We start from the raw sequence: 16803 nt of genomic DNA, 5'->3' as shown, positions 1-16803 counted from the left end.
TGGTCTTCTGAAGTAATTCATAACTTTGTCTTGATGGCGAATCTCCTCCAGAAATGACAGCGACTCTTTGTTTACAAGTTTGTGGGCGTTTGAGTAGTTGCTGTCATGTGATTTTCATTTGACAGGACGGACTGTACCTCACGTTCGTTTCATAATGTTTACAAAAGCAAAAAACCTTTGTTTTCAAGTACACTTGGTTCATCTAAAAGCGCAGATTTCAAGTATTATTTAAATATATTTCTTCTGTCGGTGAAGCAAGTATTCATTAAGATTCCAGTGTGTTTGTTGACCACCAAACTGTCGTAAAAGCACACGTCTAGTCTGAGCTTTTCCCCTAGAGAAACGTCAGTCTATAGCAGGGCCGGAGTGGGACTCCTTTTCAGCCCTGGAGAATCAAGCCTTAGATCGGCCACTTCATTATTCAGTAGTGAAGAATTATTTGAACAGTTAACACAATGTAATGTTTAACAGTATCAGAATCTATTTTCTGTAAGAGTTAGCGCTCATAAATATCCTAACTTTTAAATGAAAAAAATATCAAATAAATACAAATATATATATTAAACTATATGTATAAAATAAAGATGAATGCCACCATCACATCTTCTTTTCAGGAAACAACTGCTTTATAACTTTAAATATTTTTCATAATGAGAACATTAAAGGGTAGAAAAATCTCCAACACTATTCTTTCAAACATTACAACATCCTTTTCTGCAATATCTGAACCTATATTCTGTTCAAAACTGTTAATATATCCAGTCCTTAAACACAATTATCCAGTCCTTATACAATAAAAAGAATAAAGCAAATATTGCACTGTTATCTGCCAGACATTTTTAACCACAGTGTTACTTTCTAATGGTGGCTTCATGTTTTTTCCCCTTTATAGCTTTCTGATCAAGTTAAGACATTTTTCATTGAGCAGGTGTAATATTCATTAATATTAATTATTCACACAATGACAATCCTACCTGCCCATTCTAGTGTGTTGGGCTCATGATTGGTGCTTGTTAATGTTACGGGGCTGGCTCTTCACTGTTATCAGCAAACTGGACAAGAGGCTGCTGCTGCTGAAGAGCTACAGTACAAGAAAACCTTCAGTATATAAATGTTTGTTGGTTTGTAGACATTGCTGTTTGGCACTGCTCCTAACTAGCTTACCGTTAACTTACCGGCCATTTCATTATATAGTTCTTCTTCGCTGCCGCTGGTTTTAATGAAAAATGTAGTCATCTTTTTTTTAATTCTGGCCTTTTCAGCGCCACCTTTGCACTTTATTATAAATTTTACATCTCTCACGTATCTCTTAAAAAAATGATTTTGCTGATGAGCAAGGTGTCACTGTTGGGGAGTCAAATTATAATTATGTCATCATTAACCTGCAGGGTGCATTCTGCTCATGGGGCTATGAGAAAACAAATAAAAAGAGTGAAGCTGCAGTAAAATATTTATTAAAAGAGTGAGGCTATGGTCAAACAAACAAACAAACAAACAAACTAACTAACTAACTAACTAACTAACTAACTAACTAACTAACTAACTAAAGCTGCAGTCACACTGGGGTTTTTCCTCCCATAGACTTTCATTCATACGCATGCGAATGTGTCAGACCGGAAACGCGTCAAGTTTCGCAGGTTGCTGCAGTGCAAAGTTCAACCTTGGTGAACTCTGACCTGCGAAATCGCATCACTTGACAGCGTGAGACCAATCGAGGATCAAAACATGACTTCTCTGGACAGAAATTTAAAACATGGAGCAATTTCTCGCTTTTTTAAATGTCTAATAAGCTTGATTAATAATCCCTTTTCCCAGCACCACAAGACAGAATATCGCACGCTGAAACTCTAATGTGACCGCAGCTTTACTAACTAACTAATTAATTAATTAAAAAAGTGCAACTGCTGAGACTGCTAAGAGTGCAGGCATCTAGGGACACTGGACCCTGAGGCAAAAAAACAGACCAGCCCACCAGGAATACTCCCAGTCTTCCCAATTAGCCAATGTGAGCCTGGTCTATAGCAATTGATGATTGGCTCCTGTACTAGTAGGCGGGGCTTTATTCAACATATTGACTATTACTCTTTTCCCCATTCAAAACTATATGAGTGACATGTCTTGCGTATTCTAGAGTATTTGACAATACTCAAATGGCCTCCGCAGGCCTTCTTCGGGATGTGCTGGAAACCGAGATTGAGTTATTACATTTAAATGTAAATAAACTGAATATTTTCTTTTCAAATAAACACTTGTGTGTTCACATATCTGTGGTTTTCTAGCTCGTCTACCTCGGATGAGCTGCCAGCGCTGCTTTCACATCTAACAAATCTGATTGTTACTGAACGCTCCTGTCGCCATCATAAATAACTCAACTCTGCATACAGAACAGAGGAGTGTAGAGGAGTGACGACTGTATTTACCCGCAGTGTTTTTGTGGCCTACAGGTCCTCCAGCAGCACATGATTGAACTGCTATTGCCAGCTTGTTCGTGTCAAAGAATAAATGGGCTTTCTTTTGAATTCTGGAAGAGCACCAGGAACACAAAGACACAGTGCCATGGATGTGAATGGGAGTGAGATGGAAGCTTGTAAACCATTGTTTAAGTCCACTCTCTCTTCCTCATCAGGCTTGGCTGAGCAATACATCAGGCCATCATCGTGCATCTTCCGACAGTAATTCTTCTCATGTGCAACGCAAACCCAATCAATCACCTGACTCCACCTGTAATCCTGTAAATTCCTCACCATCTGTCAACGTCGCCGCTCGTCTTTCTCAACAGGGCCAGTCGAGATTTATTACCGTCTCCGAGACTATTAGTTGGAACAAAAGAAAAAAGCGAAGGAGGACAGGAGCTGCGTCAGGGAACGTGGTGAAGTAAAAAGAGAACGAGTGGAGTGGTATATCCTGGAGGGAAGGAGAAATAGAGTTGATTGAGAGGTGAGAAACATCTGGGAACAGAGAGAGAGAGAATGAACAATGACACACTGCAGCTCCGAAGGCACTTCCCATGTGGCAAATCAAACAGTAACAAAGGCCTATTAGTATAATTCAGCTGCCAGCTCTTTATGGAGCTCTGGAAGGACAGGACTTGTTAAAGATGATTTGCAGCTCATGGCTTTCCACTAATAATGACCATTTAGAGCTGTTCGTACTTGAGTTTTCACTACATTGTATTTGCATTCGTTTTTATTCAGTCAAATCAAAGACTATAGAACACATTAATCGAGGCAAGTTTATTTTTATAGCACATTTCCTACAGTGCCAATTCAAAATGATTTACATGAGGATTAAAAATCATATTTTAATCACACAATACGAATGAGAAATCAAATAGAAAACATTTCAAATGTGTTAAAACAGCATGTGTCACTCATAGAGTTTTGAACTGTTGATATGGAGGCTCTAGTAGGCTTTATGCACAGGAGTGTTTTTCATTTCATATTTTTTTCTTTTACAGCGTCAATAATTTAATCAAAATATAGTAAGTTAAATAGACTGATGCATTCATTTACAGGTAGTTGTTCAAGTGTAAAACGAGATGAAAGGTCATTTAAATGCAAGGTTTTTAAAGAGCAGCAGGCGAGTGCAGAAAATCCATTGAAAATACTATGGTGAAATAAATGTTGAAATTTTAAAGTCATTGAATGGAAAAATTAAATTGCTTACACTTTACAATAAGGTTCACTAGTTAATGTTAATTAATGCATTTACTAACATGAACAAACACTGAACAATACATTTACTACTAAAATACAGTAGTTCACTGTTAGTTCATGTTAACTCATGGTGCATTAACTAATGTTAACAAGCATGGACTTGGATGTTAATAATGCATTAGTAAATGTTCAATTATGATTAATAAATGCTGTACATGTGTAGTTCATGATTAGTTCATGTTAGTAAATGCATTAACTAATACTATTAGATTTAATGCAGTGCTTCCAGTCTACTTTATATTGTGTCTCAAACAGGCGGTGTATATCATTTGTTTTAAACCAATAGATCTTAAATGCGATGAGTTTATAATGTCATGACTGTTCACATTCATACTACATGCTTCTGTCTATCATTTTACAACTAAAAAATTAGTGGTATGTGAAAAGACTAAAACAGTGTTAGAAACCCCCAGCACATGTGTGGTCATCAGACTGCTTCTCCACAAACAAGGAAAGGGAGAAAACCACAAGACATTGTCTCAAAAAAATTATTCCAGAAATTTCATTTTGCATGATATTGGCATCCAATTCAAAACATATACTCAGAAGATGTGTGGCTTTTAAACCTATTACTTTTCTGTGTTGCTCCAGGACTAATTAAACATATTTGTTTATGAAAAATTAAAATTAAAATTTACATTACTTGGAAAAAAAATATGATTATTTTTTTTAAACCATACCATTTCAGCCTGTTTTATTCAGAATGCTATGTTTATTTTAATAATATATAAATACTATAATAGACTTGGTGCAATGTGGGTGCCAGATCCAATGCAAGTTTCTTTGTTCATTTCATCAGGGCGCAGGTATCAGTTTCAGGTGTGTTAAAGCATGTTGCTATTTTGAGACAACTGAAATAGAAAGCGCCACTGACCAATTAAAAACTGACCTAAACCCAAAGGCACATTTTTGGGTCACACTTCATTTTAATGGTTGATTTGTTCAATTTAAGTTACATTGCATCTATGCCAACTAATTCTCATTAGATTATAAGTAGACTGTTAGGTTGCTGTTAGGGTTAGTGTAAGTTGACATGTACTTGCATAGTTTCTTATAGTCAGTTAAATGCATGTTGAAGGAGCAGTATCAACAGACAGTCTACTAATACTCAATTTGACCATCAAAATAAAGTGTTACCCATTTTTTTGTTTGTTTAGTCATTTAAAGAGAGCATTTGTGATAGGCAGGTACCAAACATGCACACACAATGCTTATTACTTACACAGGGATTCACAACAGCACACAATATATTTAAATGTGAGAGATCAAAAAAAAAAAATGTTAAAAATCACAGTACTATTGTCTACATTAATATAAAAAACAACACTGCTATCTTTGTGTCGTGCTCTTTAGGCCATGCTCTAGATTGTAAAATCAGAGCCTAATGTGTTATATGCCTTCAACAGTTTGTGTTATAAAGGTTTCTTTTATACATTATTTATTTATTGATTTTTTTACATTTTTGGCAAATGTTACTGAGCTTAAATATTTACTATCCTGCAAATATTATAAATGCATTGCATGTGTTAAATGTGAGTAATGAGGAGTGGCTCCAATAACTGTAGTTGGTGTTTTCTGTCTATTTCTGTCAGGATGATGTGTGAATCTAGTCTTTCAGAGAGATGAATGTCAGGTATGGGTCAGATGAATGTGTACGTGCTCCACGAGAGATTAAATGAAGTGACTGTGAAGAGTGACAGGAAGAAGAGTGAACATGGGAAATCATGAAGGAGAGGTGAGAAGGTGTAAGAATCAGTGATATTTTAGAATAACTGTTGCAGTCATTGGAAAATATTAGTAGTAGCAATTGTATGTTTTACATTCACAGCTATTTTAGTTTGATTAGTTTGTTTTTTCATTTGTCTGTACAATAATATAATCTAATCTAAATGAAGATAGCATGGACTTGGCAACACGCTGAATAAGTTTTTGTTTTTGTATATTTTACTTTATTTATTTATACATTTTAAGTCAGAATTATTAGCCCTCCTTTGAATTTATTTATATATATTTTTATTTAAATATATATATAACTAAACAAAGCCTTTATTTATATTATAAAATATAACTAAACTAAATCTTATAAATATATTATAATTAAGAATAACTAAACTAAATCTTTACATATATTATAATTAATTATTATATGTAATTTATATATTATAGTATATTATATAGTATATTATGTAATTTGTAACTAAACAAAATCTATGTACTGTAGATATATATAGTTTAGTTATTCTTAATTATAATATATATAAAGACTTTGTTTAGTTATACTTAATTATAATATATACAGTATAAAGACTTTGTTTATATATATACTTAGTTATACGTAATTAATCATAATAAAAGAAGTGAATGTGGAGAAATTAAAATATAAGTTGTAATATCTAAGCTGTAAATATTTAATCAAATTATCTGAAATTACAATGTTAATGTCTCTTTAAATTGTTCTAATTAAACATTTTAACAAGAAAAACTGGAGACAAAGCTCTCAAAATGACAATCAAATCAACAAATAAATATTTTGAGCTATAAAAAGATGATATTTTCCAAAAACTATTTTAAAATGTCCAAAATCATTTTTAATAATTATAAATCAATTAATGTTTTTAAACGCAAGAAAAACACAATGACAGTGTAACAATGACAGAAATCCCTTCATAATGGCAGTATCCATCTAATTATAATTAATGATATTAGCCATAACTGTGCTGTAAATAATATCTGTTAATTAACAGTTGATAACACTTTTCAATTGCAATATATGGTTTAAAACTATAAAAGATCAATACAAGTCAGTTCATTAAAATGCTGAGGAAAGATAGTCCATAATGCACAATTGTCTTACATTATAAAATCCATAATGCAATTTTGAAAAGCATAAATAAACTACATGGATAAATACCCATGGGCAGCGCACATCAGATTACACAGATAGTATATACAGTAGTGTAATTAAACAGAAACATGAGCACTGTAATTTGGACCTTGACTGAGGAAGAGGAATAAGAAGAGCTCATCCAGAAAGAAATATCCATTTCCTCCAGCCGTTCATATCTGTGAGTTAAGAGATGGAGCTCATTTAGTAAATGAAGGTTCACCTCACACTCGCTCTCCTGCTAAATGTCAAATGTGCTGATACATGATAGAGACATTACAGTTTAATCTAACAAAAGCTGAAACGTCAGTCAATAATGAGCAATAATGAATCTGCCAAAGCCGTATCAGACAAGCATTTATTGCTTCAGTGTATTTGTGTGTGTGTGTTTATACGGTCAGTTGGTTTATTAGTAATGTGTGCTAAGGCAACCATCCTTTTGTGCTGCAGATATGAATGATAATAACATCACATTATTACAAAGAGAAGCGTCTTATTACTTTTTTAAGTGATCAGAGTTATATCAGAAAGAAAGAGGGAAAAACCCTTTAAAACTGGTGTTGAGGAACCACATACCACATAGCGACATACTTTTAGACTTTTATCAAACACATTAAAGACATCGTATAAACAGAGAAAGGAAATCATATAAAAAATCTTTGCTTCCCTACATTTTTTAATTCAATCAATTCTACTTTATGATTTGCCTACATTACAGTAAACTAATTTAAGCCAACAAGTTATATGCCATCTAACTTGATAAGTAAGTTATTTTGTTATGAATATTAACTGTAATGAAGTTGTTGAAAATTTTAGCTCGTCTTTCAGATGAGACGTTAAACCGAGATCCCGACTCTCTGTTGTCATAAAAAATGCCAGGACGTCCTTTGAAAAAGAGTAGGGGTTTAACCCTGGCATCCTGGCCAAATTTGCCCACTGGCCTCTGTCCATCATGGCCTCCTAACCATCCCCATATCATAATTGGCTTCATCATCTGTCTCCTCTCCACCAATCAGTTGGTGTGTGGTGTTCGGTCAGGGCCGGCGCGTCCATAGAGGCGACTTGTCCTCAGTTCTATCCGCGCATAGGGCGGCAGAATAGAGGTCCGCGACACCCGCGCGTCCTGTTATTTCCGCGCATAGGGCGGCAGAATAAAGAGAGCAGCGTCGGCGACACCTCCCTCCCTCCCTCAGCACAGTGTATGTGTATGTGTGTGTGTGTGTGTGTGTGTGTATTAATCGTATCCAAAATAAAAGTTTGTTTTGACATAATGTGTATTACATATTTTTATTATGTATATATAATACACACTTATACGTAGAAATAAAACTATACAAAATAATTTATTTACATAGATTTTTAAATTTATTTATAATTTATTTATATCATATACATATATATTATATATCTGAATGTAAATAAACATTTCTCAAATAAATGAGTGCATCTTATATATATTAACTTGCTATATAAAAAAATCTTAAAATTATTTTTATCTAATTATGTTAAATATATAATTTATTTTTTGTTTAAAGGGCATCTATTTTACCTCTTTTTCAAGATTTAAGAGAAGTCTTTCGTGTCACCAGAATGTGTCTGTAAAGTTTCAGCTCAAAACACCCATCAGATTATTCTTCATACCTGTCAGACGTTTGTAATTTTCAGCTCTGAGTATCTTGTAGCTGTTCTTGTTGCCTGTGCCTTTAAAGCAAGTGGGCTAGTTCTCCCCGCCCACCCTTTCCATGTGTGTCTCTGTCTCCTGCTGCATCAGATAAACAGCACAGTGACAGACATGAATGATAGCAGATCTCATTTAACTTTTGTGAGAAATGCTACAGTAAGATCACAGTCCTGTCTTGTGGATATGATTTTATGCGTTAATATGCAGCTGTCAATTAACTCGGTGGGCGGGGGAAAACCGCATTCTTACGATGTGGTGTGCCTCAAAATGAGAGGGATTTGGATCCTGTTTTTACATCAGGAAATTAAAAAAAAAAGAAACTTGTTTTATTTCTATCACTCCAATATGACAGTGGACACACTATACCTGCACACGGTTAGCTCATTTTCATCATAGGTGCTCTTTAAATCCCTTTTTTATTGATTGTACTGTTTACATGTTTACAGTATGGTAAAATAAAGTTATACACATCAATCAAGATGAGATGTCATTGTATTTAATACCCAAGTGAAAAGTACTGTGAGTCAAGAAAATAAATGAAGAGTTTATGTGGCGTCACCTGATGTGGCCACACTGCTGAATAAGAGAAATAATTAATAATTAATAATAAACAATGCCAAGTAAATTGAAAATAAGAAAGGTAAAAATACAAGAAAACATCAACAGCTGCAGCTCCAGCACATTATTACTCATTAGACCTCACATTTTCCCTAGCGCTCAGGTCTGACGCGACACACACACTCCTTACACACAAGTACGCATACACATATCACACATACTCAAACACTCATTACGCACGCAAGCATGCACTCACACAGACACGCATTCACATATGCACAAAAATAGACGCAGATGCACACACTCACTACACACAGACACACACTCGCAGGAATGTGGTAGTCAGACTGCCTCATGTGTGCATGTGTGTTTGAAATGTGCCAGACAGAACAGGAGGTCATGAGCAGCTCCAGCAGACTGTGAGATTGAGAAGATGCTGCCAGATTTCTAGAAAAAGATGCAGAAAACGTCACACACACACACACAGACAGACACACAAAAAACACACAAAACACACACACACATTCACACAGAGACATCCGTGAAAAACAGCTTCATACTATTCAGACATTCAGTACCAAGAGCAGCCCAACACATTCCTATAGTGAAATTAAAGAATTAAGTTACCATCTTTAATTTGTTCTAATACCTTAGGGCTGGGCGATTTTTCCGATTTTTTCGATTAATTCGAATTTACGTTTTAAGACGATTTAATTTTGAATGAAATCGAGAAATCGCGGTTTTTAAAAATATATATATTTAATACATTATAATGGCACCAATGCACTTGGATTCACTCTCTGTATGAAGCAGGAAGCACACCAGAAGCTCCTCTCAGCGACGCGCCGCACAGCACCACGCCATGGATTTTAGAGTTCTAAACAGGTTTCTATACACACACCAGCGTCGCCCAGCCATGATTCACGAAGCAGTTCATATTTCAGCCGGCCCACAGAGCGCCATATGATTAGTTAATTATTAATATGATTAGCGTTAAGTCATGTAGGATTTTACTTGTTGCACGTCTGTGTGGATTGTCAAGACATATTCCCTCATCAAGTCGATAAACTCGATCTCAACATGTATGAAGGACGTAAAAGCCTGCCATGTGAAAAACGCGCCAATCTTTTGGTTTGAACACGAGTAGAGGTGAGGGACTGTCGCAGTGAAAATGAAAGTACCCGCCCCCATGACGTCATTTAGCGGACCTAGTTGAAAACCAGACAGATCATCAGCCAGCATAATAGAGAGTGGAGCAAAGCGCATCAAATGATCGGTATTTAAAAGGGGAAAAAAAGAAAAATAGATTTAATATATTATTTTATATTAGACACACATCTAGTACTTGTATTTGCTCCTGCTATACGTCCACAACTTCACACATTGGGTTAAATTAGGCTTTACAGTTTCCATGTTCAGTCCTTTTTCTTCCACTGCATCTTTTTAAGAAAAAGGCAGCAATCTTTCCTAGGCTCAGCAAAACTAGCAAAAATACCTCTGTATTCCTCTAAGTGCAATATTTACACAAATATTTCTTATTCAAATCTTCTGCAACGATATTTAACTCGTGAATTTGTTTTACATTTATTTACACCTTGACCGATTTTTGTATGACATGGCCATTAAAAATACAATGTTCCTTAACCAGATGGTTTTTCAAGTTACTTCAGTCATGTTGTTGTAATGTTTTGAGAAGACTAGTAACACAATAAAAAAAAAATCGAAATCGAAATCGTGAATCGGTCAAACTTTATAAAAACACCTTGATTTTTTTTTTTTTTGCTAAAAATCGCCCAGCCCTATAATACCTACAGTAAGCCTTACAATATATCAAATGAAAGCAATTAATACAATTTTCAATCAATCAACATACTTAAAATCCCAAACAATCAAAGGGAACAAACTGTGGGAAACTCCTCCATCAAGCACTACTGTTTACCGACTCGCATCCAAGTGTAATCGCATCCTCTTCAGCGCTCATTCTTTAGTGGATTTTCAGGTTTGTTGACTTACTATCCTCTGCCTTAATTACACTAGATGAATTAGAGAAAAACAAGCCTCACTGAACACAAGAGGGATAGAGAGAGCGAAGTGTGGAGAGCATTAAGAGTGTGAAGTGCAGGAGGTCTGATCGATGCTCTAGCTGAATCCAGCACAAAGCCACTGCTATAAAACCTCTCGACAAGTGCTAAAGGGGATGCTAATTGATTCTGAGATGAGAATCTGTTTGCCTATCGATCCTCGTTAATCTCTATAGAGGGAACTTCCTTCTTAGAGAGTAACATTGTCTGTAATTAGACAAAATGTGGAGGATCCCTACAGATGAGCGTTTTACTTTTTTATCGATATACAGTTGTCGACATTTGAAATGGATTTCATCAAAGTTGTCCTAAAACTATTGAACAATACCCATTCTTGCCTTAGGTCAATTTGTGATTCATTTTGAATGCTGACTGCTGTAGATAGGGGTCCTAAATAATTATGTTGTAACATGGTAAAATACGCAAAAATACCTAAATCTGCAATGAAAAGTCAAATATGTTAATCTAAACTATAAACTAGTGCAACCAGCACTCTTCAAAATAGCTTATTTTCTGTTCAACAGAAGAAACGCATTCATTCATTCATTTTCCTTAGGCTTAATCCCTTTATTTCTTTACACAGCGGAGTGAACTGCTCCAACCATGACAGAAGAAGCTGTGGATTGTGAGCCACAACCTGTGTATGTGTTTGTGTTTCTTTTTTATTCAAATTGATCAATTACATGCATAATTTCTAGAGTTAATGGTAAATTGTAGCAAAGATGTAAACACAAATGTAAATAAAAGAAAATGCTGTTTGGAACCACGAACAATTTAGCTACAAATTCATATTTATCAGTCAAACCACTGTAAACGGCTACAATTTTCAGCAGAGCTGCAGTGTCTTTCTTTGCAGCCGCTTTCCCTGTGTAATACATCTCTTTTTTTTATTTTTTTTTTTATTAGTATATGCAAAAATCATACAAATACAAGAAAACATCAACAGATAACAAATACAAAGCAACAAAACAAAAACAACAAAAACATCAACAATATAGTCAGGTACTGGTATGTGCGTGAGTGTGTGAGTGTGTGTATGCATGTAAAGGTAACTTGGTGGACAGGTCAGAGTACATACATTAGAAACCATAACAGTCAATAAATGAAGCAAGTGTCACAGATATAGATAAAACATATAGAAAGAAACCAGTCAGAGGTAGGGAGTAACAACAATGCTTATTAATGTATGATAGTAAATATGAGAGTAAAAAGAGAGAAAGGACAACAGTAATAACTGACAACAATAATAATAAATCACAAGTGCTACACCAACTACTACTACAGAAAGTTACTTATATTACAACTACTAATGCTTCTACTACAGCCACAACCACGACTACTACTACTACTACAATGTCTACTAATACTGATACTACTACAACGACTACTACTATTGATACTACTATAGCGTTTGCTACAATTAATACAACAATGTCTACTGCGACTACTACTACTATTACTACTACTATTACCACTACTACTACTACTACAATCACTTCTACTACATCTACATCAACAACATCTACTACTGATATTACTACACGAACAACGACTACTACTACTACTACTACTGTAATCACCACACCATTACTACTTCTGCTACTACTATACCAATGACATCTATTACTACATGAACTACAACTTCTATAATCTCCGTAACAATTACTCAATAACAATCGATACTATTACAATGACTACTACTTCAACTACTACTACTACTACTACTACTACTACTACTACAACTAATACCATTACAACTGTGTAATACATGTCAAATAACAAACTTGCAAAAGATTTGTGAATGTTTCATAGTACCTACACTTGATTATAACCCGAATATATGTGATAGACACTTGTCAGATTTTATTTTAGAGGGCAGGCATGAGGTTCAGCTGTTTCCTCTTTATTTTCTGTTGGCTCAGGCTAGAGGTCTGCGCCGCGGGACCCGACCAGATTTCTGCGGCGCAGGAATAAATTTCTGAATAAATTGCGGGAGCGGTCCGTAACGGGTTTAATTTGGGACGGGAGCGGGCTATCTAGCAATATCGCTCCCGACTCCCGAGCGATATTGTGTGTGTGTGTGTGTGTGTGTGTGTGTGTGTGTGTGTGTGTGTGTGTGCGCGCGAATGAGAGGTGTGTGTGTGTGTGTGTGTGTGTGTATGAGAGAGAGAGAGCTTTGCCTGTGTGTGTGATTGGTGCTTATGTGAGTGTGTGTTAGTGCGCGCGTGCGCGAATGAGAGAGAGTTTTGCCTGTGTATGTGCTTGGTGCTTATGCGTGTGTGTTAGTGCGTGCGTGCGCGCGCGAATGAGAGAGAGAGAGCTTTGCCTGTGTGTGTGATTGGTGCTTATGTGCGTGTGTGTTAGAGCGCGCGCGCGTGAATGAGAGAGAGATTTGCCTGTGTGTGTGCTTGGTGCTTATGCGTGTGTGTTAGTGCGTGCGCGCGCGAATGAGAGAGAGAGAGCTTTGCCTGTGTGTGTGATTGGTGCTTATGTGCGTGTGTGTTAGTGCGCGCGAATGAGAGAGAGATTTGCCTGTGTGTGTGCTTGGTGCTTATGCGTGTGTGTTAGTGCGTGCGCGCGTGAATGAGAGAGAGAGAGAGAGAGCTTTGTCTGTGTGTGTGTGTGTGTGCTTGGTGCTGTGTGTGTGTTTATACAGACAGCTTGTTATAGGCTGTCTAGACTGTATAGCTGGGTGATTTTAGGTTTTGTTCTCCCCCCGCTCTTTAGCGGGATCGGGCACGGCGGGTAGAAAACGGGGCGGGGCAGACAGCGGGACAACAAATGCTCATTATAAGCGAGGGGTTCGGGCGGGAGCGGGATTCAAAATTTAGTCCCGCGCAGATCTCTAGCTCAGGCTCACACGTGCTAGTGACTGGGCATGGCGCTTTTCCAGGTGACATAGAGCCGATCCATGAATCAGCCATTATGTTAGCTGACCAATTAGAGCCTTTTGAGGGTGGATATACAGTATAATCAAATGTAAATAATCAAAGTAAGGTATATAAAAAATAACATGACTTTCAACAAATGAAGCATGAGCACACATTGCTTTGCATCTTATAAGCAACCAAGCTTTTAAAATTCACTCTGGACCACCCATTTAAAAAGAATAAGCTTAAAATGTTTCTTCCAGAAATGATTATGCAGTTCCAAATGCACTAGAGTACATGTGTGTTAATAACCGGTACATGAACAGCCCCAGTTGATGTGTTGCGTAGTGGTTAGTGGGCCTAGATCAGTTTTGGAGGCCAGAGAAGTGATGATTATAAACCCACCAAACCCAGAAGCTCAAAGAGTCTCCAGGAGAACCAGGCAATTTCCGTGCGTTCATTCACAAAGAACTAGATAGCAGAGGTCTGATAATTACCAAGCCCCCCTCCATTAGTTTCAACAGGCCAGAGCACCTAAGATGTGTGGAAATAACGCTGGGACAGAAGCCGCTTTCTACTCCACTGCATTCTCATTAAAACAATCTCCACTAACAGCGGTCTCCAGGCAGCCCCGAGATGTTCGCGTAGACCTTTTGTGTTAATCTTTGTCGGCCATTATTTATATATTTAATTCAGAGAGGGGAAGCGCGATCTATTCAGCCGTAAGTCTTGGGAGTATGAAAGAGGAAACTCATTAGTTGGTGCCTCTGGAAGAGTGTAATTGCAATTGGCAGGATAAAAAGCAAAAACAATTTAAATTGTTAATGTCCAACAATAAGCTGGAGCTCCCCGTTGCAGAGAGCAAACAAGCCTTAATGAGAGAATGAGCTGAAAAAAGTGGCAGACATCTGGGACGGACGGAGGAGGCAATCTAATAGGATGCAGCACCTTCCTCCATATCCTAGGAGGCCAAATGTTAACATTGGTTTAGTTTATTGGTTAGCTTTATATTTGCCAATTCTTGTTTTGTTGGCACTGTGTTTACAGCATGTCTATTTACTGTTAGCTCACTATTAGCATGTGTTCATACAGTATATACACTTGTTTTTCTGAACAAGTGTACACAGGATACTTTTTAATAGGCCAATATTACAAAACACACTGTAATTAATATCTGTTAATTAACAGTTCCATATTTTGTGATTCAAGTGTTTTCTGTTTATTTACGGTTGTAAATTGCATTATGGGGCCTTAATCTCTGCTCTGACTTTTATTGACATTTTAACAGTATGAAATAATATAGTGTATAAAAATAATAAATAGAGAAATAAAAAGTAAAGTAAACTTTAAAGTAAACATTAACAACTTAACAAAAACTGTTTGTACATGCACTGCCACATACATGTTTTCTGCTACATAACAACACAATCTGCTTGTGAGTGTGAGGGCAGGCGAAGCAGTTTTCGGGTCCAAACGCTCTATCAAACTGTATGGAGAGACTCATCAAATGGTACTAATAAATGTTTACAAAGCAATGTAATATTTTCAGAAAGCACGCTTACAATATACAATTGAAGTCATAATTATTAGCCCCCCTGAATTATGAGCCCCCCTGTTTATTTTTTCCCCAATTTCTGTTTAACGGTGTGAAGATTTTTTTCAACCCATTTCTAAACATAATAGTTTTACTAACCCATTTCTAATCACTGATTTATTTTATCTTTGCCATGATGACAGCAAATTATATTTTACTAGATATTTTTCAAGACACTACTATACAGCTCAAAGTGACATTTAAAGGCTCAACTAGGTTAATTAAGTTAATTAGGCAGGTTAGGGTAATTAGACAAGTTATAGTATAATGTTGGTTTGTTCTGTAGATTATCGAAAAAAAATTCTTAAAGGGGCTAATAATTTTGTCCTTAAAATGTCTTTTAAAAAATTTAAAACTGCTTTTATTCTAGCCGAAATAAAACAAATAAGACTTTCTCCAGAAGAAAGAATATTATCAGACATACTGTCAAAATTTCCTTGCTCTGAAATATTAAAAAAGAAAAAAAAAATCAAACGGGGCTAAAATTCTGACTTTAACTGTATATGTCCATGCCTAAAATCAGATGGCCAGAATGTGATAATTTTTTTTTTATAAATTGTTAAAATTGTGGTATTTGTGATGCAGCAAGCCCAAAGATTGTTGTGTACACCATGATTGTATATAAATTTCACTTTAATGTGTTTTAGCACTAAAAAGTAGCCATAAACAAATACTTTCTCAAAACAAATGAGTAGTGGCTTGGACCCAAAAACAGTATTTAATACGTCACCGATATGTCACAACCTAACAAGCAGATTCCCAACTATCACATATAATATGGGATATTATATGGGTGAACTTACTTCATTGGCTGCTTATTACAAGAAGAGGAAGTTAGTCTTGCATCTTGTTATAATTCTTTAATCCAGATGAATATAATTGAAGCAAGGAAACATGAATGCTAGTTCACTTGCCATGAGGTGCAGCCATTTTGTCTTCCTGGATACTATGATTATCATAATAAAAGTCTTAACCCCATACAATTCTGTACTTTAAATTAAAAGTTACCAAGTGTGTGAAATAATTAAATAAAAAAGAACTACAAACTGAATTCTCAGTCATGTACAAAGATTATTAAGAATAATATTAAAAATAATAATAATAATAATATTAATAATAATAATTCCTTTCATTTATATAGCACTTTTCTGGACGCTCAAAGCACTTTACACATTGGGGGAGTCTTTTCATCCGCCACCAGTGTGCAGCATCCACCTGGATGAAGCGACAGCACCTATATTGTGCTAGACCACACAGCTGATTGGTGGCGAGGAGTGATGAAGCCAATTATCATAGGGAAGTGTTAAGAGGCCATGATGGACAGAGGTCAGGGTTAAACCCCTACTCTTTATCAAAGGACAACCTGGGATTTTTAAAGACCTCAAAGAGTCAGGACTGTTTAACATTTCATCCAAAAGA

The 16803-nt window shown here is 36.0% G+C and overlaps 1 protein-coding gene across 15 annotated transcripts in view; it reads right to left on the bottom strand.

Annotated features, from left to right (window-relative positions):
- Nucleotides 1-16803, bottom strand: part of LOC147836507 (uncharacterized) — a 193972-nt gene that overhangs the window by 61048 nt on the left and 116121 nt on the right. For 2 of the 15 annotated variants that reach the window (XR_015494189.1, XR_015494197.1), the window contains one exon: nucleotides 6282-7784. The exons of 7 other annotated variants lie outside the window; for them this stretch is intronic. Coding sequence is in view for 4 of the 8 variants with exons in the window: in XM_087258093.1 (XP_087114219.1) it covers nucleotides 975-982 (8 nt within the window). In the remaining 4 variants the exon portion in view is untranslated. Of the gene's footprint in view, nucleotides 1-974; nucleotides 1082-1164; nucleotides 2264-2744; nucleotides 2905-6281; nucleotides 7785-16803 lie in introns of those variants that run through there. 6 more of the 15 variants (XM_087258093.1, XM_087258092.1, XM_087258094.1 and 3 more) reach the window with 6 other exon arrangements.

This window comes from Danio rerio, chromosome 6 (assembly GCF_052040795.2).
Source record: "Danio rerio strain M-AB ecotype USA chromosome 6, GRCz13ab, whole genome shotgun sequence".
In the NCBI taxonomy this organism is placed as follows: domain Eukaryota; kingdom Metazoa; phylum Chordata; class Actinopteri; order Cypriniformes; family Danionidae; genus Danio; species Danio rerio.
The sequence above is the reverse complement of the archived record's forward strand: the minus strand, read 5'-3'. Positions and strand labels throughout refer to the sequence as shown.